The following is a 26,672-nucleotide window of genomic DNA, read 5'->3' on the forward strand; positions in this document are numbered from 1 at the left end:
TCGAGATATTTGTGTGTCTCAACAACAACATGTGATTGCATGAATAAGTTATCTGTCACCAGTCCTATACCTGACAATAACAAAATGAAGTTCTCATGTTGCTCTCCTGAAATCCAACACTACACAAATCCAAAAGCAGGTGCATGTCCCTGAACATTGTCTACAACCATGTCTTCTACGCTTCAGGGGATTCTTCTTGGCAATTCCAGCTCCGCGCTGCTACCCTCCAGCATCTCGACGACTCCGCTCATCGACGGCCGACTCGCAGGCGCCGTCTGCGAGCACCACAGCCCGACTATGATCATCTTCCTCACAAGCTCTCTGGTGTCGCCATTGACGTCCGAAACACTGTTGCAGAACTCATCCAGGTGCTCGTAGAGCCACTGGGCGAAATACTTGCTGGTCGTGTCAGCACCAACCTTGACGTGTCTCTTTGCTCTCACCATCTCCAGGACCATCACGCCGTAGCTGTACACGTCGGACTTGCTAGTGACCGGTCCGAATCTCCTGGACACCACCTCAGGTGCGTCGTAGCCATCTCTCTCCCTTGCACCGCGAGTGGATGTCTCGCATAGGTTTGCTACACCAACATCAGATATCTTTGGGCAGAGCTCATGATCCAGCAGAATGTTCCGGGGTTTGATGCTGATGTTCATGCCATTAGCACCGTCATCGCCGTGGAGATAGTCGAGACCTCGCGCCACACCGACGGCGATGTCAAACAGTTTCTCCCAGTACAGCCATAGCGAGTAGTTCTCCTCTACGGAATCGTCGCTGCTGAGAGCATAGCTTTCAAGGGAGCCGTTGGGCATGTACTCATATATCAGAGCCCTTGTTGGCCCCTGCAAGCAAAACCCCAGCAGAGGGGCGACATTGTTGTGAGATATTGCGCCGATGCTCTCGACCTCCTTCACGAAGTCTTTGTCGCCGCCTTTGCAGTTCTTCAGCACCTTCACTGTGATCTGCCGCGCGTCGCGGAGGTTGCCTCTGTAGACATCGCCATGGCTGCCTTGGCCCATCCTGTGAGCAAAGGTCTTTGTCATCCTTTCCACTTCGGAATAAGTGTATCTTTTTGGATGATGAGCTCTCAGTTTTGGCTCAGATGGCTCTTTGCTCGGAGGGGTGGTCGATCCCTCCACAGGAGGCGACAAGCCACGGTATTTCTTATGGCAGATGAAACAAGTGGTAAGAAGCAGGAGCAGCAGGAAGATGCCACCAATGACTCCTACTATTATATCTGTATAGACAAAAGGGAGTTGGTTAGAAAATGCATCAAAGAAATCTCAAGGAAATCATCGACTTGCAAATTCTTGAGCTAGGCTGTGTATATACTGTCACTCTATGGAGTAAGTTTTAAGCTGGTTGAAGAATACAAATATATTACTCCCTCCATCTCATAACATAAAATGTTATTACAACCAATGTACTTTTGTATTGATTATAATAACGCCTTATATTATGGGACGGAGGGAGTATTTTAAGGACGCCGATATCCACCACACGTGTGGTATATTCGACATGCGCTCACACACCGTGTGTGGTGTGAGCAGGAGGCAACCCACACGGGCTGTGTGTGAGCGGACATTGGAATTGCCCACACGTGTGGGCGCGGCAACTTCGTGCCACACGGCCAACAAGTACTACTCATCTCCACCCGCGCGTGTGGCAGGAAGCAAAAATGCTCACACATCCTGGCGCAGCTACGTTAGGTACCCCGCGGGATGATGATTTAGTTGCCATCCTGGTTGGCAGATGTAGTTATCCGGGATGGCAAGTGTAGTTGTAAAAGCATGGCAACTCTATCTGTTTCGGTTAACTATAGTTGCCATGTCTCTAATTTATGATAGTTGTCGTATGTAATCAAACCATAGTTGTTGTGTGTGATTAACTACTTGCCACATATGGTCAAACAGTAGTTGCCATGTGTGTTTCCTAGTTGCCACATGTGGTCCAACCATAGTTGACAGGTATTGTTAATCACAGTTGCCATGTGTGTTTATCTGGTTGCCGTGTACGCACAACTGCAGTTGCCTCTAGCAAAAGAATCACAGTTGCCATGTTTGTTTACCTAGTTGCCACGTTCGCGTAACTGCAGTTGCCATCCACAACGTAGGAGTGTCGTGTGGGCGAAAAGTAGTTCGCCCACATGCGCATGAACTAGGTGGTGGCTGTGTGGGCAGAAACTAGTTCGCCCACACAGCGCAGCTGGCAAACAGCATGGTGCGGGCGTGTGAGCAAACTCTCCAACGCCCATACACTAGCCCCGTCTTACGTGGCACACCAAATCCACCTTTTCGTGTCAAGATTCGTGTAAAAGACAGTGAACGACGATCCAGGCGTGTGGGCGAGTTGGGAAACGCCCACACGTGTGGACGTTAGTGTTTCGGTATTTTAAAGGGAACATAATCAAAATGAAAGAGAGTAACAACTTACAGATTCTCTTTTTGTAATCTGAGGATGCGCCCTTCCCTGTAATTTTTTCAAGCAAAATATTAGCCTATAAAATCAGAAATAAACGACGGCAACATAAATTCTGAATTGAAAAAAATTTGGTATCAGGTCGGTGTAAGCCTGTGATAAAGCAGAAGATACCTGCGTTTTGGTTCCGGTTCTGCAAGTTGCTCTGCAGCTTGACGCTAAAGCCGGAGTCCTTGTCGTAGGAGCGGCTCCACAGCATGACCCCGCCGTAATTGGGCGCGCCTTCCACCAGCGGCAGCACCTGCGACACGAGCGTGTCCGCGTCGACGAACCCGCTGCCGGCAGCATCCGACGACGCCGGCAGGCCGAGGTAAACTGTCGCCGACGGCAAAGCCGCCGTCCACTGCCGCCACGCGCTCTGCAGCGTGCCCGCGTCCCCGCGCGCGAACTGGCACGGCGGGTTGTTGTAGAACTGCACCCACACGCGGTCGAACAGCCCCGTGGCGAGCGCGGTCTTGAGGGACGCGTCCGGGAACGGGCACTGCGGCCCCGCGGTGAGCATGTACTTCTTGCCGCCGGTATCGCCCTTGTACAGCGACGTGAGGCTCCTGGCGAGGTCGTCGTAGTGCTCGGACGGGGCCTCTATGTCGAAGTCGATGCCGTCCAGCACCGCGTCGCCGAGCGGGCGGGGCGCGGCGCCGGCGCCGGTGCCGCCGAGGAAGTTGTCCCATAGGTAGGTGGCCACGTCCTGCGCGTCGGAGGGGGAGGAGAGGTTGTACCCGAGCGCGCCGCCGCCCATGCTGAGCAACACCTTGACGCCGGCGGACTGGCAGGACCCGATGTCGGCGGCGAGGGTCGCGCACGACCCCGAGGGCGGGTCGCAGTGGTCTGCGAGGTTGAGGACCGGGGCACGGCCGGCGCCGAAGATGGAGAGGAACGCGAGGTTGACGTAGGCGTAGAGCCCGGTGCCGCATGTGTCCCTGAGCGTGCCCTCGGTGGCGTTCTGACCCCAGTAGACGGCGATGTTGGCGGACTCCGCGGCCGCCGCGGCGAGGGCGGACGCCGCCAAGAGCAAGATCGTGAGAGTGCAGGGCTTCCCGGGCATTGTTAAAGATGGCGAATGTCTTTTGTGGCGTGTGCTTATATATACGACGTATATCCAGCAAGCATACGTGGAAGGAATGGTGTGGTTATTTTCTAGGATAAAGAATTGGAATGCTGCAAATGACAGGGTTGTCGTGTTATCTCCTGTGCATGGAGTAATCAGGAGACCAGCGGACATATGGAAGCTGCTCTGTTTGTTCCAATCGCAGCGGACATATGAAGTATTCAAACTGTTTACAGATTATGCAACACTGGAGCTAAGTGTGCGAGAACAGTATAAACCCTATCAACTCAAGAGCACTTTTGGTGGCAATTCAAGGCCGGTTGTGCTCCCTTCAAGCATCTCGACGACTCTAGTCATTGTTGGACGATCTGTAGAACTTAACTGAATGCACCACAGCCCAACCACTATCATCTTCCTTACAACCTCGGTGATCTCTCCATCAATCTCAGAAGCACTGATACAGTATTCATCCAAGTGTTCATAAATCCATTGTGGGAAATATTGGCTGCTAGATTCAGTGTTTGGACTGATATTCTTATCCCTTGCCCCAACCATCTCAAGAACCATCATTCCATAGCTGTACACATCAGACTTGCTACTTACTGCTCCAAATTGCTTCGAGTAAACCTCGGGGGCAATGTAGCCTATTGTTCCTCTTGCACCACCAATGGAGATGACACTTTCTTTATTGAGGCACAGCTTGGCCAGCCCGAAATCAGAGATCTTTGGACAGAAGTTTTGATCCAACAGGATGTTGTGGGGCTTGATATCAAAATGCACTATGCGAGTGTTGCATCCTCTGTGGAGATATTCGAGTCCTCGAGCAATTCCCACTGCTATATCAAATAATTTCTCCCAACCCAAAATGTTTCCACCTTCAGAGCCATCTTTGAAAGCATACCTTTCAAGTGAACCATTAGGCATATAGTCATAAATTAGTGCCCTTTTGGATCCTTCCAAGCAAAATCCTAAGAGCGTAACAACGTTGACATGAGAAGTTCTACTAATGCTAGCTACCTCGTTGATGAAATCCTCCCCATCAGTCTTGTAGTCCTTTAGCATCTTCACAGCTATCTGACGGCCATCCGAGAGGCCACCTCTGTAAACAGCACCAAATCCACCTTGACCTAGCTTTTCAGCAAAAGATCTCGTCATTCTTTTCACTTGTGCATAAGTGTATCTTTTTGGATGGACCGTTCCATTCTTCTGTAGGAAGGACTCAATCCTTGCTGTCTCCTTTGATTTCCCTTTGGATCTGTACTTCTTGTAGCCCAACCAGAATGCAAAGAGAAGCAGACATAGCATAAGTATGCCTGAGCTCCCTGCTATCGTATCTGTATACAAATTTTGGAGGAGAAAAAGTATCAAAAGGGGAAGCAACTTCTATGAGAATGAAGGAAATGGAATGGGACCGAGAGTATGAGACGGGTAGGCGACAGCGCGGGCGACGCGCCTGCTACGGTGTGGGAGCCGACCGCGGAGATGACGGCGGACTGGTCGGTGGTCTGGCGCAGCGCGAGCGGCCACCAGGTGAGCGGCGGGGAGGGCCGCGCCGGCTCACCTGCAGCGGGGGACGGCGGTCGCCACAACCGCTTTTGGGCGCTGGCGGCGGAGGATGAGGCCGATGACGGGGAGCTGGATTCGGAGCGGGGCCTGTGCGCGGTGCCTGCAGGGCCGTTGATCGGAGATTTCGTGGCCTTTGCGGCGAAGAAGAGTGGTGCGGGCTCGGGCTCGGGGCGTGGGAGGCGCTTCGCGCCGGGCGGCCGAGGCTCCAGAACCATGGCCTCGCGCATCTGGCTGCCGACGAGGTCGTGCAGCTTGGGCCCGGGTGCTGGCGGTTCGTCGGGGGCGGCGACGCTTATTAGATCCAAGACGGCGGCGAGCCTGATGGTGGCTCAGACGGAGTTGTCCAGGGAGGACTGACCGTGCCTGCCGGCGCCCCCTGTGGTGGCGGCGGAGGCGGCGAGGGCGCCGTGCGGTCCGGAGGCGATGCGCTCGGCACCGTGCCCTAGGGTTGGGCCGGACGGGCCGTCTGCGGGGGTCCTTCCTGGGCTGACGTCGGGTGCGGGGCTGGCTGAGGATTCTGGGCCTGGGCTGTGGGGACAGTCTGGGTCCGTATCTGACCCTCCAGTGGGGTTGGGCCTGGAGATGGCCTCGGACATGCGGCCCCACGGGCTTCATCGGCCCAACGCGCCTCGGCCCGGTACTCACCCGTTCACTGGCTATAAGTGGGTGAGGAGGGGTTGCCTGGATCCCCTTTTAGGGTTTCCAGCCACCACTCGCGAGGTGCGGCGCCTCGCTCACTCCGCCCGCACGATCAAGATCTGCCCCCCCTCCCCCCTCCTCCAATCCTTCGCGGCGGTGGTGATGGGAGATCGGCGTGCAGACAAGAGACCGATGGAGATGTCAGATCCGGAGGCGGAGCGGCGCAGGGAGCGGGAGCTGCGCGACAAGGCGAAGCGCGTGATGCGCGAGCGTTCGGGTGGCCGCGAGGCCAGAGAAGAACGTGGCGGATCTCGCGACCATGGCGGGCGTGAGGGGGATTGGGGTCCTCCTCCCCCGTGGTGGATCCAGCAGCAGGAGCGCAAGAAGAAGAAGAAGGTTCATCAGCGGCGGCGCGAGCTTGAGAGGAAGCATGAGGCTCACCCCAACTATGGTGGGGGCCACGGGGACCCAATGGCCAAGAAGCCGCGTGCGCCTGCAGATCCACTGGCGGTGGCGCTGCCCTCTGCATCTAAGGGTACGGCGGAGGAGCCCATCCCAGTGGAGGAGGCACCGGACGTGGAGTGCTTCAAGTGCGGGCGCCTCGGTCACTACCAATCCAAGTGCAAGTTCTTGCCCCTCTGTGTGCTCTGCAAGGAAGAAGGGCACGTGTCCGCTCACTGTCCGACGAGGGGCCGGCAGCTTCACCTTCAAATCATGGGAAGTGCCATCTCTTGGGAAGGTTTCTTTTGCCTAGAGTTTGAGGATGAGGACGAGACCGAGGCCCCCATCGATGCTCGCATCAAGAACGCTGCCATCCTCTCTGCGGAGCCGGGGAAGCTTAATCTTCGGATTCTCAAACAAGAACTGAAGCAAATGGTGACCGGAGATTGGGATTGGCAGGTAACACAAGTGGGCGATGACGATTTCGTGGTGGTCTTTCCTTCTGCAGATCTGTTACACATGGCGAAATCAAGCGGTAAGTTGTTTTTGTCTATCAATGACATTACTGCGCGTGTGCGCGACATGCTTCACGAGGAGGTCCAGCCCATGGTGATGCCGGAGACTTGGGTGCGGCTCCATGGCATTCCAAAGAAGCATAGACGTGAAGACCGCATCAGGGAGGGGCTCCGGATGCTGGGCCGGCCAATCGTGGTCGATGAACTGTCTCTGATCAGGTTGGGGCCTGTTCGGATGAAGCTCGCTTGCAAAGCCCCGGAGAAGCTGAATGGTGTCGTCGAGGTGTGGTTCAACCACGAGGGATATCAAATCAAGGTGGAGCGTGAGACCCTGCCCAAAAGGGGTGGTGAGCGGGCCGTGCTTGGATCTGGCCCTTCCAATCCTCCTGCCAAGGACACGAATCCGGGCGCGCGGCCGCTGGGCAATGACAAACATGGTAGGGCTGAACCAGGCAAAGAGCTGCATGGGTGCGAGGGCGGCCCTAGTGATGCGGCGAACCAGGATGCCAAGATGCAAGACAGGGGGAGGATCAAGACGACAGCATCCAGGATACATCCATTGACACGGAAACTTGGGATAAGCTGGGGGCGTTGTCGGCTGAGACTGGTGCCATTGGGGTGGCGACTCAGGACACCGCAGTGAGCGTGCCTCCGCTCGCCCGGTCGCTGGAGCTTTCCTTCAACGAGTTCGGAACCAACCCTGCCCCGATCCAGGTGGCGGCGACTCTGAGTGGCGCGGGCGGGGTCTCCTCGGCTGCTTCTCTTCCTGCCTCATCCTCTCCAATGGCCGTGGGGGCGGACTCTGGTTGCGTGGTGATCGAGGGTGGCGACCTTACGCCGGCTCCGCGTCGGGGCTCCAACGGCGCTGGTCGGCAACCTAAGAAAACGACAGGGAGGAAACTGGCTAACAAGCAGGCGATGGTGGTGGCGGAGGTGGAGACTTCTGACCTTGGTGGTGAGTTGGGGGCGGCGCTGGGGGCGACGGGTACTAACAGCAAGGCCAGGCGCACCAAGGCGATCCGGGTGGTGCAGCGCGCTCCTAGCGTTCGGGCCAAGGCCAAGCTCGGTGATCTCTCTTCCTTGGAGAGCGCCAAACTCCGCATTGCCGACAAGAACATGGACACCGCAGGTAACCCCTTGCCATCTTTCCGCATTCTTAATGCCTGCTCGGATGATCACCTGGCGAGCATTTTAGACGATTGCGGTGTGGAGACCCGAGGGTCTCAGTCCGATATTATATCGCTCGTGCGTGCTAGGGAAGAGGCGCAGGCTGCGCTGGCGGCCGCCGCCGTGCGCTGCGCTAACAGCAACGAGTTAGCCATTGTTCCAGTAGAGGCTGGTGACGAGAGAGTGCCCGACGAGGTGACACAAGCTAGGGAAGCTGGTGTCCTTCCTTCTAATGGCCGAGTGGCGGCTAGGAAGAGAGTGGCGAAGGCGGTGACCTCTCGGGGTGTGCGCCTACGTAACAGGGTTATTTAGATGAGGTACATGTTCTGGAATATCCGTGGTTGTGGCCACGGTGGCCGGCGCACTCAACTTAAAGAATACATGGCCAAAGAACGTATTGACGTGGTTGCACTTCAAGAGACGATTAAAACTGATTTTACCTTCAGAGAACTGCTTGCTTATGACCCCCTACAACATTTTGATTGGCATTGGGTCCCCTCTGTTGGGCATTCTGGTGGCATTTTGTTGGGTGTAATAAGGATGTATGTGATGTTCTGCATTGGGATGTTGGCGTTTTCTTTTTATCCGCTACTATTAAACATCGTGTATCTGGTTTGTCGTGGATGGTCGTCTGTGTGTATGGACCTGCCGACCACTCCAGATCGCCGGCGTTCCTGCTCGAACTGATCAACCTGGTCGGGGCTAAAAGGGCAATCAACCTCCCTGTGGTGGTGGGGGGTGATTTTAACTTGATTCGCTCGGGGGCGGATAAGAATAATGCTAATATTGATTGGACTAGGGTGTCCTTATTCAATAATGCCATTGCGGCAGCAGCATTGCGGGAAGCAGCACGGACTGGTGCCAGATATACCTGGACTAACAAACAAACGCAACCGGTCCGTAGCGTGCTGGATAGGGTCTTTTTTACGCCTGAATGGGAGGTGCTGTTTCCCATGTGTTCTCTCGTGGCGGAGACGCGCATCGGATCAGACCATGTTCCGCTGATTTTTTCCTCAAGGGAGGATCTCATCCGTCGTAGCCCTAGGTTTTACTTCGAAACGGCTTGGTTCGAAGCGGAGGGATTTGCCCAAATGGTGGTAGATCATTGGGGTGAGATTTGTTCCCATCTGGGGCCCCAACGTGGGCCAGCAGAGAGCTGGAACGCGGCTGCCGGCAAGCTTCGTGCCTTCCTTCGCGGGTGGGACGCTAACCACGGTAGCGAGTCCAAGAAAGAGCGCGCGCGCATTGTAGAGACAATTGCGCTGTTAGATGCTGAGGCAGATCGCCGTCCCTTTTCGGAGGCCGAGTGGGCTCATAGGTACGCATTAGAAAATCAAGTAACGGCGATTTTGCGTGCGGAAGAGGAATATTGGCGACGCAGGGGCGGAGTCAAATGGGTCACGAAAGGAGACGCAAACACAGGATATTTCCATGCCTATGCGAACGGGCGGAAAAGGAAGTGCTCCATTCTGCGTCTCCAAACAGATCACGGTATCCTGTTGACGCAGGAACAAATTGTGGCTCATATCTACGAGTTTTTCATAGGTCTTTTGGGGACGGCCGTTGAAAAACCATTACGCTTGCGCGGTGATCTGTGGGATACCGCGGAACGTGTCTCGCAGGAGGAGAACGATAGGCTTGCCCTGGCTTTCCTACCTGAGGAAATCGACCAGGCCTTACATGACATGAAAACGAGCACGGCGCCTGGGCCGGACGGATGGCCTGTCGAGTTCTTTAAGAAGTTTTGGCCCTGCCTTAAACACTTGTTCTATGATATTGTCAACGGCTTCGCTTTAGGCACGGTTGACCTATAACGTCTGAACTATGGAGCCATTAGCCTTATTCCTAAGGTGAAAGGGGCGGATAACATTAAGCTTTTTAGACCCATTACCTTGATTAACGTCCCGTTCAAAATCTGTGCGAAAGTTTATGCCTCGCGCTTGGCTCCGGTCGCTCAACGAGTTATTAGCCCTAGTCAAACGGGTTTCCTCAAACATCGTAACATCCTCGAGGGACCAATTGCGTTACAAGAGATCGTTCACGAGTTGAAACGGACCAAGGCACAGGGAGTGCTGCTTAAATTAGACTTCGAGAAAGCGTACGATCGCGTGAACTGGGAGTTCGTGAGAGAGGTCTTCCTCAAAAAGGGTTTTGAGGCAGGATTCGTACATCGCATCATGCACCTCGTGTGTAGTGGGCACACGGCGGTCAATGTCAATGGCACAATGGGCAAGTTCTTTCGTAACAAACGTGGTCTCCGTCAGGGAGACCCAAGCTCGCCACTCATTTTTAACTTTGTTGCGGATGCCCTGGCGGCCATGATTAATAAAGCAAGGGTAGCGGGGCACATTAAAGGGCTGGTAGCCCACCTTATTCCTGGTGGGGTTACGCATCTGCAATACGCAGATGATACGATGCTCTTATTCGAACCCGACGACCACATCATAGCTACCATCAAGTTACTACTGCTTGCTTTCGAGATTTTATCGGGGCTTAAGATCAACTTTCTGAAGAGCGAAGTGATCACCATTGGGATGGATGATCTAGCAAGCACTCGGATTGCGAATCTACTTAATTGCAAGCTAGGGAGCTTCCCGATTAAATACTTGGGCCTCCCGATCTCGACCAAGAAACTAACCATAGCGGAATGGGAGCCGCTGTATGGGAAAGTCGCTAACAGAGTGAGCCCTTGGAGGGGCAGATTTATGTCCTCGGCGGCGAGGCTTATCCTCACCAACTCGAGCTTATCTTCCCTTCCTATATTCACAATGGGAATGTTCCTACTTGCGGATGGGGTTCACGCTAGACTTGATACTCCGCGTTCCCGGTTCTTTCGGGAAGGAGCTGGGACCAAGCGCAAGTACCACTTAGTGAAATGGGCAGCGGTTTGTAGGCCAAAAAAACTTGGCGGCCTAGGTATTATGAACTCTAAACTCATGAACGTGGCCCTGCTTACTAAGTGGTGGTGGCGTCTCGCCCAAAACGAGTCGGGACTCTGGGCAGACATCCTCCGGGCTAAATATTTCCCGGATGGGAATTTGTTCAAGGCTAAAAGCAACGGTTCGGTCTTTTGGGACGGGGTCCAAGCGGTCCGACCGGCTTTTACAGTGGGTGCGCAGTTCCGGGTAAACGATGGCAGGTCCACACGCTTCTGGCTCGACCATTGGTGGGGCCAGGAACCGTTGTGGCAATCACACCCGGAACTATACCAATTGGCAACGGACACCAACATTATGATGGCCGATGCTATGCGAGTCCAGCCTCCAGCCATCTCTTTTATTAGGACTCTAGAGACTTCGGAGGCCGCTAGCTGGGACGCTTTGACGGCTAACTTGGGAGGGCTGACTCGTAGTAATGGGGCGGATACGATTACGTGGAAGTTGACCTCCTCCAATAGATTTACGGTCAAGTCCCTATACGACAAGCTCTCCGAGGGTACTACGCTGGATATAGCTAGGGGGCTATGGAAGGCTGGCATTCCTCTCAAAATCAAGATTTTCCTATGGCAAATGTTTCGCAACCGCTTGCCTACTTCGGATAACGTGGCCAAGCGCAATGGGCCGGCGGACGGAACGTGCACCACTTGCGGTTTAGGGAAAAACGCGAACCATCTGTTCTTTGGCTGTGTGCTCGCTAGATTTGCGTGGAGTGCGGTTAAAGACGCCTTCAAACAAAATTGGAATCCATAGTCTAGTCACGATGTGCTTTCTATCTTAACGTCGCAAAGAGGGGCCAATGCGAGGATTGTTTGGAGATGCGTTGGGGCGCTACTTTGGTCCCTTTGGACGGTTCGGAACAAAATTACGATAGAACACAAGTTCCCGGTCCACCCCGCTGATATAATCTTCAAATGTCATATTTTCCTTCAGGTATGGGCACCGCTGGGGAAGAAGCGTGACGTCGAACGCATGAACGAGACTATGGAGCTGATCAAGACGACCATGGTGAAGGCTCGACAAGGGATGACGGCTTGATCATGAGACCTCTACTTTTAGCTAGCTTTTGCATTGATGCTCCGCTTTTGCGTTATTGAACTTGTGGCTGTGTCCTTCTTAGCTTTATCCTGAGCCATGGGCTCAATGACTGTTTTATTCGGTTTGTAAGACTTTATTTGTGTGGATCTTGCCTAGTGGCTTTATTAATTTAAAGCCGGACGCTCCCAGCGTCTATGTTCCAAAAAAAAAACTTCTATGATCTTCTAGTAAACTGGTTTATTTTCATTTTGTTTACTGCATACAGTAGAGGCATAAAAATCAGTGCATATATTGAAGGCCCTTGTTGACAAACTTACTGTATTGTATATTCTAAAAGGCTAGGTATATTATATTTGCATTATAAACTCTGAATTAGTCTGCGTGTCAAGACCTAGTGCCACTTTTCAGATAAACTGGACACGGTGCTAGGTACATACAGATGAAGCAGGGTTTGTTACAGATGCAATTTGCAAAACAATTTATATGTGGTTGAGAGGTGATTCTTACATATTTTCGTTCTGTCCTTTGAGTGCCGACGACCTGCAAAATTTGAACATGAGTAACTATGAGTAGATGGAAGATGCATTTATTCACAAAAAATAAACTTTACACTTCACAGCTAATACAATAATTAGTTTACCATACAGATTAAAAAGGAGGGTAACATTACAACTAGTATTCATTTCCCAAGAATAATAATGGTCTCCATTTCCATGTACAAACTTTGACAGAGATAGTTTAACATGAAAAATGACAGTCATTTCTTTATTTTCTAAAAAAAACGTCACTTGAAGTTGATCTTCCTTCATAGCCATAAAATCTTGAGCTATAGTGAAGTCTCTTAACAATTTTAGAACCAATGGTGCTGGATTTGTTTGAGATCAAAATGGTGTAACTGTTAATTATTCACATGTTCTCGGTATTTCAGGGCAGATACTAGTGTCAGTGGGTAAGTCAATTGTCAAGTGACGGAAACGATTTAATTATATTTGCACATGAGAAAATGGCGATGATGCACTTCTGAATTTTTCTCAGCACCAATCATCCAAAATTGATCAGGTCTAATGCAATGTAGCCCGACACAAATCATTCATATGGACATGTCATGTCCGAAGACAATAAGAGCAACTCTAATTCATCTCCAATAATTTCGTGAACTCCCAAAAATGGCCCATCTAACCAATGAAAAAAATAGCGCGCTACAACAAAATAGCGGCGACCTCAAAATATGCTATTAGCGTGCTATATCGCGCTATAGCGTGCTATTAGCGAGACATTGTACACCGATATATTTAGCGAGGCAATTCTCAATACGCTATAGCGCGCTATTTTTTCAATGCATCTAACCCATTTCAAAGCTTTTTGGGAGCTCCCAAAACACACCCTTCCCGAGGCTAATGCCGAGGAGGGGGAGGCTCTAAACACCACCATTGGTCCCTCCGTGGCTGAGGCCGGTGCCAGGTCCGTTGGAGAGAGGTTGAGAAGGCCCATCGGTGGCCACATGTGTATTCTTTATAATCAGTTTGATTAGTGGAATATAATTCCTCCGTTTCAAAATACTTAAGTTCTAGGTTTACCGTAAGTTAAACATCTTTAGGTTTGACCAAGTCTATTAAAAATATAGCAACATTTACAATACCAAATTAGTTTCATTAGATACATCATAATATAAATTTTCAGAATATGTATATTTGACGTTTATATTTTTTCTATATATATGACCAAACTTTAAAAAGTTTAGTTCAAACCTAGACCTCCAAGTATTTGAGAGAGCGTACACGGTTACACACCAACTAGAAGCAACTTCTCCGACTCAGAAAAAGAAAGCAACTTCTACAAAGAAACAGTTCCATATTCAAAGAACTTACGGGTGCTATCGCAATTGTCGGACTGTACTCGGCCGTCAGGGCACAAGCAGCCGATGAAATCCCCAGTCCGGCTGTGACTACACCGTCCATTGGATCCCTCGCACTGGATACATGCCGGGGGCTTCGCGCTCTCGTTCCATCCCAGCTGGAATTCCTTACGAAGAAGACTGGCATATCCACTCCCGTTTGTCCATCCAGGATCAGTATGGTTGATCGGGCCTTTGTGCACAGGCAATTGTATGACTTGGCTGCACGCTTGCGACCAGTTGCCGGGGGGCGCTGCATCATCCGGAAGCACGAACGATAGTCCAGGACCAGGACCAGCGTCAAAGCTTTGGCAGCTGATTGGGTAGACGTCTCTGGGTTGGTAGATGGTAGAGTTGAAGGTGCAGTTGATGAAGAAGACGAGGTAATCAACCGTGCTGTCAGAAAAGTACAGCAACGATCCCTGTTGCAAAGTGATGTTGCGGTCGATTCTTGGTATCGGGCAGGTGTTGCGGTCGTCGTCCACCGCCGGGTCGGCTAGAGAGACGGTTGGCGGCGCCGTTGAGCTGCAGGATGGGCTTGCCGTCCTCGCAGAGGATCCCCAGGCCAGGGTAGCTGGCGTTGCCCTTGACATCTTTAGTCTCCTCCGAGAGATAGAAAGGGTAGCTGATGTTCACGCTTCCGCATGTGGAAGGTTGATTGAGGCACATGGAGAGGTCGTAAGTATCACTAGATGAATTGCCATGGGAGGCGGCAACGGCAACCAAGAGGAGAAGTAGTAGCAGCAAGAGAGGCATGGCTGCTTGGCTAGCTAGCTAAGTCAGCGGTAGTGTTCCATTCTCTGCTTTGATCTTTATAAACCGGTGGTTCGCTGTCCGCCGGCATGCCTTCGTTTACATGTTGCGAGGGCTCTTGGTCCTGGGTAGAAGTTTCCGAGAAGGATGGGCAGGATACTAGTCAGTCGTCCATCTCTATCTTTTGACGTTTTCCGTCGAGACTAGTGTGCGTGTATTATCTGACTGATTTAAACCCACATACTAATTTCCCGAGACCGGCATTTCCTTCCGTTCCCAATGATAATTATCTATTTTTGAATTGCCAAGTGCATACATATAAGCGACACACTCCAACTAACCTTAGCATGCTAAAACTAGATTTGGAAAGAAGTATCGAGAGCAGGTCAGCAGGATGCAGCCAGATGATTGGACTAAATGGCAAATGAGCTGTTACTGTAGCTTTTACAGTTTGTTTTCTCTGAAAAGGGGGTCCCCGATGGAAATCACCAAGGGTAAACCAGCCCAGGTTCAAAACAGAAAAACTCCGGATGGAATTTGAAACAGCCCATCGGCTGACCAGCCGAACCACAGCTTCAGCAAAGGTTCAAGAACAGGACTGCTAGCCTCCTGTTACTGACGCACCACAGCTTGTCAACTGAAAAATCGTTCTGTTCTGCGGATGGGATCAGTTCTGCACAACTTGATGCAGACGATTGGGTTTGGCTTCAATACGAACTACATACGGATGTTATAGGCATATTTTAGTATGCCTCTTCATATGTAGTCCATATTGGAATTCTAAAAAAGCTTATATTTAGGAACCGAAGGAGTAAAAATAAATTTTTTGAGGATCGTCGAAATGGCAATTGGCAAGTTGGCAAGCAAGACATACTATCGGTCGTTTGTTTTCAGATGGGAATAAAATTGAAGGACCAGTTCTGAACAACTTACTTGATGGAGGGTTTGAATACACACTGGTGATGCCGCTGCTCTTGCAGTTCCCACCGGAGCACAAGCAAGCAAGGAATTGCTTCTTCTCGCTGTAGGCGCAGCGTCCATAAGATTTCTCGCACAGGTCGCATGGTTGCGCTGTGCCCATTTTCCATTCCAACTCGAACCCCTGCTTAAGCACGCCACCGTAATCACTCGGCAACGTGAGCTGACCACTTCTCACGTTAATAGTTGAACATTTGTGACCAATTGCCAATGAGCCATCAGTGGCACGAACACCACTGACGGGCAGAAAGTTTGACGGTTAGTGGTGACTTCAACAGAAGTTTGAGATTTGAGATAGGTCAAACATTGTTACCATAAATGGGCTCGTTGAGATGGGCCTAATTTTGCTCTGTCAATGCCAAATTTCGCCACCACTAAATGACCCAAAAGATCAACCACAACCATGAGATAGATCAAACTGAATCTCGCCCCCTTCCCATTGGGATACACCTTGACTTTAGTGGTTGACATGCTGGTCTGGTAGCAAGCTGGCCCACAAGTTAGCCGCTAAAGTCAGGGTCGACTTCCCACCAAGCCATTCCTTCTCATCATATCTCTCACATGTTGCACCTAGTTGCGGAGCTTGGGCCCATTTCTTGGGGAGGGGGGAGGCAACGACCTAGTATGGCCCTCATGAAGCTCTGCCGCTGGCCGCAACTCCTCCTCTCTCCCGCGCCGTCACCGGGGAGCCCCTGCTCCTGTTTAGCCTCCCTCACTTTCTCTTCATACCCCACCACTCGCGACGTGCCCACGGGTCGCATCCAGTCCTAAGCCGCATGGCCCTGCAACCAGACGTATCATCACCGCTAAAGTCGGAACTGGATGAGACGAAGAAGGTGGAGATACTGTGGAGGTGTCTGGCTTCCTCCCGTTGTGGGCGCGCTCTCTAGTGCCGTGGCATGGATTTCTCAGCATTCTAGTTGGTCAACGACTCGGTCGGAAAAAAAAATGGTCCTCGGTGGACCAAGACAAATTTCAGCAACGGCTAAGAAATTGCATATCCGAAAAGAAAAACAAAGGAATGTCCGCGGAATGGTTAAGCTGGCGTCTAATTTTCCGACAACACCTGTGGAAAACATGTGCACAATCCTATTTGTCATTCTAGTAATAGAAATGTGTTCCCCACCAGATACAAGAAGAGTAAAACAGAACGCGTTTACAGTACTTCACATGAAGCAATCACGTCCAAATCGGGGCGGGAATTGGTCTCGCCTACGAGTTAGAATTGGCTGGGCTTCCGCTCATGTACTATTAACCTGAACGATTACCATGCCACAGGAAAAAAACCTTGACATTTATATGCAACAAGTCGGTATAAGTTGCGGGCTCTCTCGCTCCCGCCAAAAAAAAAAGAAGTTTGCAGGCTCTCTCACACCTGGAAGTCAAACTGACAAAACTGAAGGCTTAGATTTATGGTGGTCTGATAGGCTTTGTTTACAGTGATAAGAAATGTTTAGGCTCTGCACTCGACCCTCTACTTGGTGAGAAAGCATGTGTGTGAGGTATTTCTCCAAGAGATGATGAAATTAAGGATTTGTCCGTAAGTGGAAAGAAAGCACCGAGTGCCGGAGATACAACTATAGGGCAGCTAGAAAAACGCAACTTCTGCAAAGGAAAAGCTTGAGATTCAGAGAACTTACGGGATTTATTGCAAGTATTATCGGAGTGTACTAGGCCGTCAGGGCACAAGCAGCCGATGAAATCGCCGGTCCGACTGTAACCGCACTGTCCCTTGGGATTGGATCCCTCGCACTGGATACATGCCGGGTCCTTCGCGCTCTCGTTCCATCCCAGCTGGAATTCCTGACGAAGAACACTGGCATATCCACTCCCGTTTGTCCATCCAGGGTCAGTAAGGTTGATCTCGCCGTATTTGTGCACAGGCAATTGTATGACTTGGTTGCACGCTTGCACCCAGTTGCCGGTGGGCACTGCATCATCCGGAAGCACGAAGGATAGTCCAGGACGAGGACCAGCATCAAAGCCTTCGCAGCTGATCGGGTAGATGCTATTCGGTTGGTGGAAGGTAGAGTTGAAGATGCAGTCGATGAAGAAGATAAGGTAATCGACCGCGCTGTCAGGAAAGTACAGCAGCGATCCCTTTTGCAAAGTGATGTTGTGATCGATTCTTGGTCTCGGGCAGGTGTTGCGGTCGTCGTCGACGTTCGGGTCGGCTAGAGAGACGGTTGCGAGCGCGCCGTCGATGCTGTTGACCGTGTAGTTGGCGATGCTGTTGAGCTGCAGGATGGGCTTGTTGTCGTCGCAGATGATCCCCAGGCCAGGGTATCCGCAGTAGAAGTTGTTGCCCTTGATATCTTTTGTTTCTTCATAGAGATAGAACGGGTAGCTGATCCTCACCTCTCCGCAGGTGTAAGGTTGATTCAGGCACATGGAGGGGTCGTAAGCCCCATCATCAGATGAATCGCCATGGGATGTGGCGACCCAGAGGAGGAGAAGCAGCAGGAGCCGGTGGCATATCAAGAGGGGCATGGCTATCGGCTAATGGAGTTAGGCGAGCGAGGGTCTCCTTTTTCTCCTCTCTGGTTTGGTGGCTGTCTGCACCGGGCCGTTTGTTTCTTGCCGCTCCTCCTCCTCTGCGTTTATAAGTGGCGGAGGCCTTGCGAGTTTCTCCGGCGACTGGCATGGCAGGCCGATGAGAGGGACATGCCGGGAAGCCCCTCTTGCTCAACCTTTGACCAGTCCGGTGTCGCGCATACGTACGTAACGAGAGTGTGCCACGGAAGTCGTCTGTTGTACTAGTACCTCCCGTCGCTGTTCCGTGGAGACTCGCCCAGGCGCGTGGAAGAAAAGGCTTCTAGTCGGGCGCCGATATTTACTTTTGTCTTCCACAGCAAGCTTTTAATTTAGGAATTGATAAGTTCTCTTAATGGTCTCTGTAAAAACAGTTCAGTTGGTGTTGGTGGTAATCCAAGCTGGATCCCGGCCACAGAAAGAAAGAATTAGGACCCCGTCAACTCTCTTCCGAAGACCTACTGAGGATGTAGGTGTGTGTTTGTACAGCCCCGGAAACTCAGAGAAGAAAGGAAGAAAGAGAAGCTCTAGAAGAGCTTCTCGAATGCGAGGCAGCGGTTCGCCTGATGGTAATGAACCCCACAGTCACGAGCGAGTGCGCATCGATGCAAAGTAGGGAACAATGGGTGTGGAAAAGGTCGGGAACCATCCTTGTCGACTGACGACTGACGAAATGGGAACGAATATTAACGCTTCTGCCCTACCTCACGCGCTATTCTTTTTTCGAAACGGACGGACGCGCTCTTGGTTTCGTTCGTTTTTCAGGCACAAGCGCCCCTGACACTGAAACTGAAATGAATTTCCGATTAAATCAGGTTGGCGTTTGCAACGGGCAAGCGGCAGCACCGCGCGTGCGTGCACGCAGACCGGAGAGGGGCAGGACAGGAGGTTACGAGTTGCAAATCGCCAAGCAACCGCTCTAGATCAGAAAGCGCCAAAACGGATGTGTCAAATTACGCATCATTCTTGTCTATTCTAGATGAACGTGCGTGGGCTCGAACGATGGAATTGGGTCTGGCTTCCGGCGAAATGGCAATTGGCAAGCGAGACATGCTACCATCGGCAGTTTTGTTTTCAAATGGCAATAAAATTGCAGGACCGGTTGTGAAGGACTTACCTGATGATGGAGGGTTTGGATTTGGATACCCAGCGGCGGCGCCGCTGCTGCTGCAGTTCCCGCCGGAGCACAAGCAAGCAAGGAATTCCTTCTTCTCGCTGTAGGCGCAGCGTCCATAAGATTTCTCGCACAGCTCGCATTGCCGATCCTTGCTCTGCTTCCATTCCAACTCGAAGCCCTGCCCAAGCACGACACCATATTCCCTCGGCAACACGAGCAGACCACTTATCAGAGCATCTTCCTGGAGTACCGGCGCGATGACCTTCTGCCTGCAGTACTCAACCAGTTCGTGCTCCCGAGAAACGTTGCCTTCCTCAGAGCTGAAGACGAAGGAAACACCGTCTCCACTGCCTGGAGGCGGATTGAACCCTTTGCAGTCGATCTGGAACTTGTCTAGCGGAGGATCAGGAGGCGGGAGATCGCTCTCCGTGGAGTGGCAGCCGAAGAAGAAGGTGAGCTCCTCCAAGGACTCGGTGTAGTTTAGCCACCCCCTGTCGAATGTCACGTTGTGACTGACTGTGGGACACTTGCCGCCGCTAATAAAGGCTTCAGTGTCCCTGAGAATAATGGCGTGATTTTCGTAGATGATGTTCAGAACGGTGTAGTTGTGTAACTCGCCTTGGCCCAGTGTAAGGATTGCGCTCGCGGTCTCCCCCTCGCCTTGACAGAAGATCTTCAAATCGGTGTAGCCGCATGAGTAGGGTGTGTAATCGGGGGCAGCTCCAGTCGAGTTTGACAGATAGAATGGATATCTGATGTCAACGCTGCCACACCTGAACGACTCCGAGCACACGGAATCATTGTAGGCACTAGATGGCGGAAGAGGGGAGCCATGGCAGGCGACGAAGACATGGACGGCGAGGAAGAGGAGGAAGAGCGAGTGTGGTGGTAGGTGAGCCATTGGCGAGAGGAGGAAGACGAATCTTGCTGTTCTCTGCTCGTTCCTGCACGCCACTGGTTTCGGGGAGCGCCGCCGTATTTAAATCGCGGGCGCGACTGGGTCTGGTGGAAATTTTGCTTGGTTGGTGTGCCGCTAGGACTAGGGTGAGCTGATTCGCGGAAGACCGAAGCAAAGTCGGTCTCCTCGTCTTGGGTCACTTTGCTGTTGGGAGAGAAAGCCAAAATGAATGAATGGAACATGATGGGCTGCCTCCCACGTCATGCCATGGCTTCACTAGTTGACTTGACCTCCAGCCCGATCAATAGCCGCTAGTATATTAGTAGAGTACTTGAGTATGATATTTTTTATGTGCCTTTCTGCATAAGGCATTTTTGCTACCTTGAAAACGCGTCAAGCGTGCGTTATTACATTCTGGGATATACTCCCTCCGTTTTTATATACTCCGCTTATTAGGGGGTGTTTGGTTCAGGGATTTTTTAGTCCCAGAGATTAGAAAAAATCCCTAAAAAGTCACTAGGAACCAAACGGGAGGGACTTTTTCTACAGGGACTAGAAAAAGACTCTACTAAAGAGTCTTTTTTGATTAGTCCCTGTGACTAGAAAAAGTCCTAGGACTTCTGAACCAAACACCCCCTTAGCTTTGGCCTAGGTCAAATTTTATAAAGTTTAACCAAGTTTATTGTAAACAATCTAAACTTTCACATTAACAAAAATATATCTTACGAAAATATATTGGATGATGATTCTGTTGGTATTGATTTCGTGTTGTGGATATTAATATTATTTTTTGTATAAACTTGGTAAAAGTTTAGAAAGTTTGGCTTGAGACAAAGCTGACATGAGAAGTAAATAAAAACGGAGGGAGTACGATGGTGCACTGCTATGCACATGGTTTTTGGACGACGATGCAATCAAGACGTTTATGCATGGCAACTCAGCGCTAGATGGGCCATCGTGCAATGGTCCTACACATCAACTCATCATGTGCACAACAATTTTGTATACCATGAATACACCATTCTCTTTTTTGTACTTTGGGACGATGCTGGGTACTGTATTTCGATTGCCTCATTATTTTGTTTTTTTACGAGAGCCTCATTAATTTGGGTTCCATTCATTGGATGAAATGACCCCTCAATCCAAGTATACAGCAAAACTAATCGATTAGAAAAGCCAGGGTTATCGTCCCCATCTCCCATGGCGATGGTGACACACTATCACGTCCCGTCCTCCCGAGTTGCTGGCAGCATGTTGTCCTTGCGCAAACCCATGTTGGCCGCCTCCCCGCCATTGGTTTGAGGGAGGGGTGGTCGTGCTGGTGGGAGCCACTCCCCTGCCACTGATTCTGTGGATGTCGCCATAGGCAGACCATAACCCCGATCCCGACCAACATGTCGTCGGTGATCACGTCCCCGACATCCTTTCACGTGCTTATGTCTGCCTCCCCTTGTAGATGTAGGCGGGCGAGGGTAAGTCCACTGCCCCTCCATATCGGGGCCGGTAGGTAGCTAGCGCTGCACTGGCCGCCGTTTCCGCAGTGCACGACTCGGGATGGAGCAGAAGCGGTTCGCACCATCGGGAATAAGGACACGAGGATCTACGAGGCTATGTTCGTGAGCCAATGCCGCACCTGGCATGGTGGTGTACTACCAAGGTCGCAGAATGGGGGACCCCATCCAGATGCTTGACCCGGATGACATTGCAGAAGGTGGTGGGTCGTCCCTGCCAGTAGCAGGGGCGCAACCCAATCTGGCCCTTAGGGGCGCAGATCCAACTCTGATCATGAGCAACATCCCTAAGTGCTGGCCACCATCAAGTTCTTGCAGCGTTGCCACAATGCGGTTGCATGCTCAGTCCAGTGGAATAGCCTTGTCTAAGGTTCGATCCCGCCGATGTGGGTTATGGTAGCTCAAGGCCAAGATCATCAAAAACAAAATCTGTATGAGAAAGTTATGACGTTTTTGTGTTGGCTGCTCTAGTTCTCTAGAACCTTAGGATGGATTTTGGCTGGGACTCTAGGCGAGTCTAGAAACTTATGGGCATCGCCGGAACTTCAGTCCTCTGAAGCCTATAGAATGCATATAGACACCTCGATAGGCATAAATTTGGGCCCCTTATTATGTCTTCCTTGGGGGGGGGGGGTGGTGGATGTGAAAATTTCCCCATTGTTTTTAGCTACAAGTGAGAGAAACAACTTACGGATCTAGGTGTCATTTATTGATCTCCTCCTTTCTTCCTCTCCTCTCCAATTGCACCCAGTTGCCGGTGGGCACTGCATCATCCGGAAGCACGAAGGATAGTCCAGGACGAGGACCAGCATCAAAGCCTTCGCAGCTGATCGGGTAGATGCTATTCGGTTGGTGGAAGGTAGAGTTGAAGATGCAGTCGATGAAGAAGATAAGGTAATCGACCGCGCTGTCAGGAAAGTACAGCAGCGATCCCTTTTGCAAAGTGATGTTGTGATCGATTCTTGGTCTCGGGCAGGTGTTGCGGTCGTCGTCGACGTTCGGGTCGGCTAGAGAGACGGTTGCGAGCGCGCCGTCGATGCTCTTCACCGTGTAGTTGGCGGTGCCGTTGAGCTGCAGGATGGGTTTGTCGTCGTTGCAGAGGATCCCCAGGCCAGGGTAGCCGCAGTACGAGTTGGCGTTGCCCTTGACATCTTTTGTCTCCCCGGCGAGATAGAACGGGTAGCTGATCCTCACGTCCCCGCAGGTGTAAGTTTGAGGCAGACACATGGATGGGTTGTAAGTATCATCATCAGATGAATCGCCATGGGAGGCGGTAACGGCAACCAAGAGGAGAAGCAGCAGCAGCTGGTGGTGGTGGCTTAGCAAGAGAGGCATGGCTGCTTGGCTAGCTAGCTAAAAGTCAGCAGTAGTGTTCCATTCTCTGCTTTGATCTTTATAAACCGGTGGTTCGCTGTCCGCCGGCATGCCTTCGTTTACATGTTGCGAGGGCTCTTGGTCCTGGGTAGAAGTTTCGGAGGAGGATGGGCGACGTGATAGATGGCAGGATCATGCCGGTCAACGGTATCTTGGCGGCAGACTAGTCAGTCGTCTGCCATCTCTATCTCCCGAGTTTGGTCCGTTGAGACTAGTGTGCGTGTATAAATTTGACCGATCTACACCCACAGAACAGTTTCCTGAGACAGACATTTCCTTCCGTTCCCAATGAAAATTATCTACTTATTTGGGAATCGCCAAGTGCATACATATAAGCATCCTAATCGAGAGCAGGATGCAGGCAGATGTTTGGACCAAATGGCAAATGAGCTGTTAATTGTTGGCTTTTACCGTTTTTATTTGTCTGAAAAAGGGGGTCGCCGAGGGTAAACCAACCCAGGTTCAGAACAGAAAAACCCCGGACGAAAACCACAGCTTTTGTAAACGTGAACCCAAAGTAGACTTGTAATTTAATTGCAGTCAGTCGGGTCTTACTCACGACCTCTTTACTCTGATATCATATAAAACTACGAGCACAAGCCAATTCACTCAAAAGTTAAAGCTAGTGGGGAAAGGAGAGCTATGCACTTATACGTCAATAAAAACACTCTTATATTATGCAACAGTGAAAGTAAAAAACACGTCGTCTACCACACACCTTACTTGATGCACACAATTGGGTTTGTCTTCCGGCGAAATGGGAAGGAATTGACAAGCGAGATATACTATCGGCCGTTTGTTTTCAAATAGGGATAAAATTGAAGGACAAGTTCTGAATAACTTACTCGATGCAGTGTTTGAATACGCAGTGGTGGTGCCGCTGGCGTGGCAGCCCTGAACGCCAACCCTCCCGCCGGAGCACAAGCAACCAAGAAATTTCTTCTCCTCACTGTAGGAGCACCGTCCACCAGATAGCTCACACAGGTCGCATGGCTGCGGTATGCTCATATGCCATTTCAACTCGAATCCTTGCTTGAGTACGGCACCGTAATCACTCGGCAACACGAGCTGACCACTGCTCATCAGAACATCTTTATTTACCGGCACGATGACCATCCGGCTGCAGTGCTCGGCCAATTCGTACTCTCGAGAAACGTTGTCATCCTCAGAGGTAAACAAGAAGGAAACACCATTTCCACTGCCTGCAGGTGGATCGAACCCTTTGCAGTCGATCTGGAACTTTTCTAGGAGAGACTCAGGAGTCGGGTGATCGCTTGCCGTGGAGTAGCAGTCGAAGAAGAAGGTGAACTCGTGCAAGGAGTCGGTGTATTCCAGCCACTCGTCGCCGAATGACACGTTGTGGGTGACTGTGGGGCACTTGACGCCGCCAAGGGCTTCAGTGTCCCCGAGAATGATGGTGTGACTGTCGTAGAAGATGTTTCGGACGGTGTAGTTGAATTGATCGAGTGGAAGGACCGCGATCGCGGTTTGGCCCTCGCCTTGGCAGAAGATCTTCAAATCGGTGTAGCCGCACGAGAAGTAGAATGTGTAATCGGGGGTTGCTTGAGTTGTGTTTGACAGATAGAATGGATATTTGATGTCAACGCCACCACACTTGAACGATTCCAAGCACATGGAATCATTGTAGGTGCTAGATAGCGGAAGAGGGGAGCCATGGGAGGCGACGAAGAGATGAACGGCGAGGAAGAGGAGAAGGAGCTGGTGTGGTGGGTGAGCCATTGGCGGGACGAGAGTCCGGAGACAGACTAATCTGGCTGTTTCAACTCTGATTATGCACGCGTTTGATTTGGAGGAATCTGGCCGTATATAGACCTGGCGTGGAGTTGCACTTGGCCTGTGTGGGGCTCACGCTACATTTTTTTTTTTGATAATCTGGGGCTCACGCTAGACGCTACATTATGTGATGATGATGGGAGGCGATGAATCAGCACAAAGAAAGACTGGTGCATTGCATGTCGGCAAATCCTGGTCAATACAAAGTGCAAAGACCTCAATCATCAGTCATCACATGTTCACGTCCACACGCCCACCACACGGACTTTTCTTTCTATCTACTGTAATTATTATTGCATGCAGCTCTTTGCATGATTCGATAAAAAAAAGCCAGCTTTGAGCCTATGGATTCAGTTATGACATGCAAAGTGACGTTGTTTCTCTACTCTTATAAGAAACCGAGTTAGTGATGATGGTGTATCTGCCATCTTGCAATATAGACCGTCCGATCTATATCTTACGAATAGAAAACAAACTATAGCAATTTTGTAAAAGGATACCCGCACCTCTCTCGTTCATCCTTATCTCCCACAACTTCATTTGAGTAATTAAAAAAGGAAGCCTCTGGAACAATCTGGCACGGTGGCCGCTGCCGGCATCGTCCATCCCCATGCCTCTGCTAAGTCCGACCATCAATCACCACCGCGCCCCACTTCTTCTCACCTTATCTCTCATCTTTCTCGATATATCATTTTTTTGATAAAATTCTCGAGATATCATTAGTTTTTACACATGGGATTATTCCTACATGGGTCAATCACAACAGGTGTTTTGTAAAAAAATGCATCTTAATGTTCCATGTAATGCACGAGCATCTTGCTAGGTAGTTCAAAATTGCCAAGCGAAGTTAGGCAGAGTGTACGGATTTTTAGTTGCCGGTGACGGTCGGGCAAGGCAAATGAGGATTCCATGATAAGATTTGCACGGTACTCACAAAAGTGCTGCAGCAGTTTGATCGGAATGGTGGGCTTACCGGGCAGCGGCGCGGTGGTGTCAGATATCTTGCTGCAGCCGGCGGCGTTGCCCACCACCAGGGCGCCATCGGCGCAGAAGCAGCCCAGGAGCCCGCCGGTGCCGTTGTAGCCGCACTTGCCGCCGAACTGCTCGCACTGGCCGCACGGGCCGGAGCTCCGGTCCCAGCCCACCTGGAACCCGCCGCGGAGAGCCTTCGCGTACCCGCCCTCTCTCCACCCAGGGTCCTTTGCGTCGGCGGGGAGGGCGTCCTTGAGCACGGGGGCTGCGTAGACTGACCGGCATGCCTGCCACCAGTCCTTGGGAGGGATCTCGCGTTCCGGCAGCACGAAGGACATGGCAGGCTCTTGTCCAGAGCTCCCGCAGGTGACTGGCTTGATGCTCGGCGGCTTGCGTGATGGAGTAGCGAAATCGGCTTCCGGCAGGAAGGTGCAGTTGACGAAGAAGAAGAGGTAAGCGATGGTGGAGGTGGGCAGATGGAACTGCTTCGGGACGGTGACGTTGTGATCGACCATGGGGCAGGTGTCGTCGCCGAGGGCGTCGGCGTCGGCGAGGGAGATGGTGAGGCTGGTGTAGTTGATATTCGATACCGTGTAGTTGTCCCTGCCGAGGCGGAGGATGGGCCTGTCGTCGTCGCAGATGATGGCCAGGCCGGGGTAGCCGCAGTGCGACGACTGCAGCTCGCCGTGCTCCGGCACTGCCTCATCTGTTCCGTTGTAAAGATGGAACGGGTACCGGACGCTGACATGGCTGCAGGTGGAAGGTTCGAGCTGGCACGTCGGGCGGTCGTATGCGCCACCGGCTGGATCGCCACGGGAAGCTGCAGCGAAGAGGACGACGAGCAGGACGATGATGTGGCGGTAGAGGAGAGGCATGGCCAGTTTCTTCTCTGGTTGGCTCGAGACCGGGTTCTGCGCGACTGGTGTGGTTGGTGCGTTGAGCATAACTTCGTGGGGTTCGGGTGATTGGTTGGCGGTTGGGTAGGCAGCTACCCAACCTCCGGGGATCAGTTGCAAGTACA

At 51.5% G+C, this 26,672-nt stretch overlaps 2 protein-coding genes across 6 annotated transcripts; both read right to left on the reverse strand.

Moving 5' to 3' along the window:
* Window positions 1-71: 71 nt before the first annotated feature.
* Window positions 72-3,700, reverse strand: LOC109770625 (uncharacterized). The gene is made up of 3 exons (XM_020329349.4): window positions 2,593-3,700; window positions 2,434-2,469; window positions 72-1,237 (listed from the first exon to the last, which is right to left on the reverse strand). Exons 1-3 carry the CDS (start codon window positions 3,698-3,700, stop codon window positions 183-185), a joined length of 2,199 nt encoding a protein of 732 aa, XP_020184938.1. The 3' UTR covers window positions 72-182.
* On the reverse strand, window positions 3,635-26,672 carry LOC109770626 (LEAF RUST 10 DISEASE-RESISTANCE LOCUS RECEPTOR-LIKE PROTEIN KINASE-like 2.8). 5 transcript variants are annotated; one of them, XM_020329351.4, is made up of 3 exons: window positions 25,653-26,672; window positions 12,336-12,368; window positions 3,635-4,860 (listed from the first exon to the last, which is right to left on the reverse strand). In XM_020329351.4, exons 1-3 carry the CDS (start codon window positions 26,593-26,595, stop codon window positions 3,809-3,811), a joined length of 2,028 nt encoding a protein of 675 aa, XP_020184940.2. In that variant the 5' UTR covers window positions 26,596-26,672; the 3' UTR covers window positions 3,635-3,808. The 5 variants fall into 5 exon arrangements, with proteins under 5 accessions (XP_020184940.2, XP_040260070.1, XP_045090809.1 ...); XM_040404136.3 differs by lacking the exon at window positions 25,653-26,672 and adding an exon at window positions 23,731-24,686; XM_045234874.2 differs by lacking the exon at window positions 25,653-26,672 and adding an exon at window positions 19,103-20,364.

This window comes from Aegilops tauschii, chromosome 3 (genome assembly GCF_002575655.3).
Source record: "Aegilops tauschii subsp. strangulata cultivar AL8/78 chromosome 3, Aet v6.0, whole genome shotgun sequence".
Taxonomy (NCBI): domain Eukaryota; kingdom Viridiplantae; phylum Streptophyta; class Magnoliopsida; order Poales; family Poaceae; genus Aegilops; species Aegilops tauschii.

Coding starts and splice junctions, on each gene's coding strand:
- LOC109770625 (XM_020329349.4), bottom strand. CDS start 3,700: ATGTCCGCTGGTCTCCTGATTACTCCATGCACAGGAGATAACACGACA. Junction 2,470..2,592: donor GAACCGGAACCAAAACGCAG/GTATCTTCTGCT, acceptor AAAAAATTACAG/GGAAGGGCGCATCCTCAGAT. Junction 1,238..2,433: donor AGATTACAAAAAGAGAATCT/GTAAGTTGTTAC, acceptor TTGTCTATACAG/ATATAATAGTAGGAGTCATT.
- LOC109770626 (XM_020329351.4), bottom strand. CDS start 26,595: ATGCTCAACGCACCAACCACACCAGTCGCGCAGAACCCGGTCTCGAGC. Junction 12,369..25,652: donor CACCACCGCGCCGCTGCCCG/GTAAGCCCACCA, acceptor CAAATTTTGCAG/GTCGTCGGCACTCAAAGGAC. Junction 4,861..12,335: donor AAAGGACAGAACGAAAATAT/GTAAGAATCACC, acceptor ATTTGTATACAG/ATACGATAGCAGGGAGCTCA.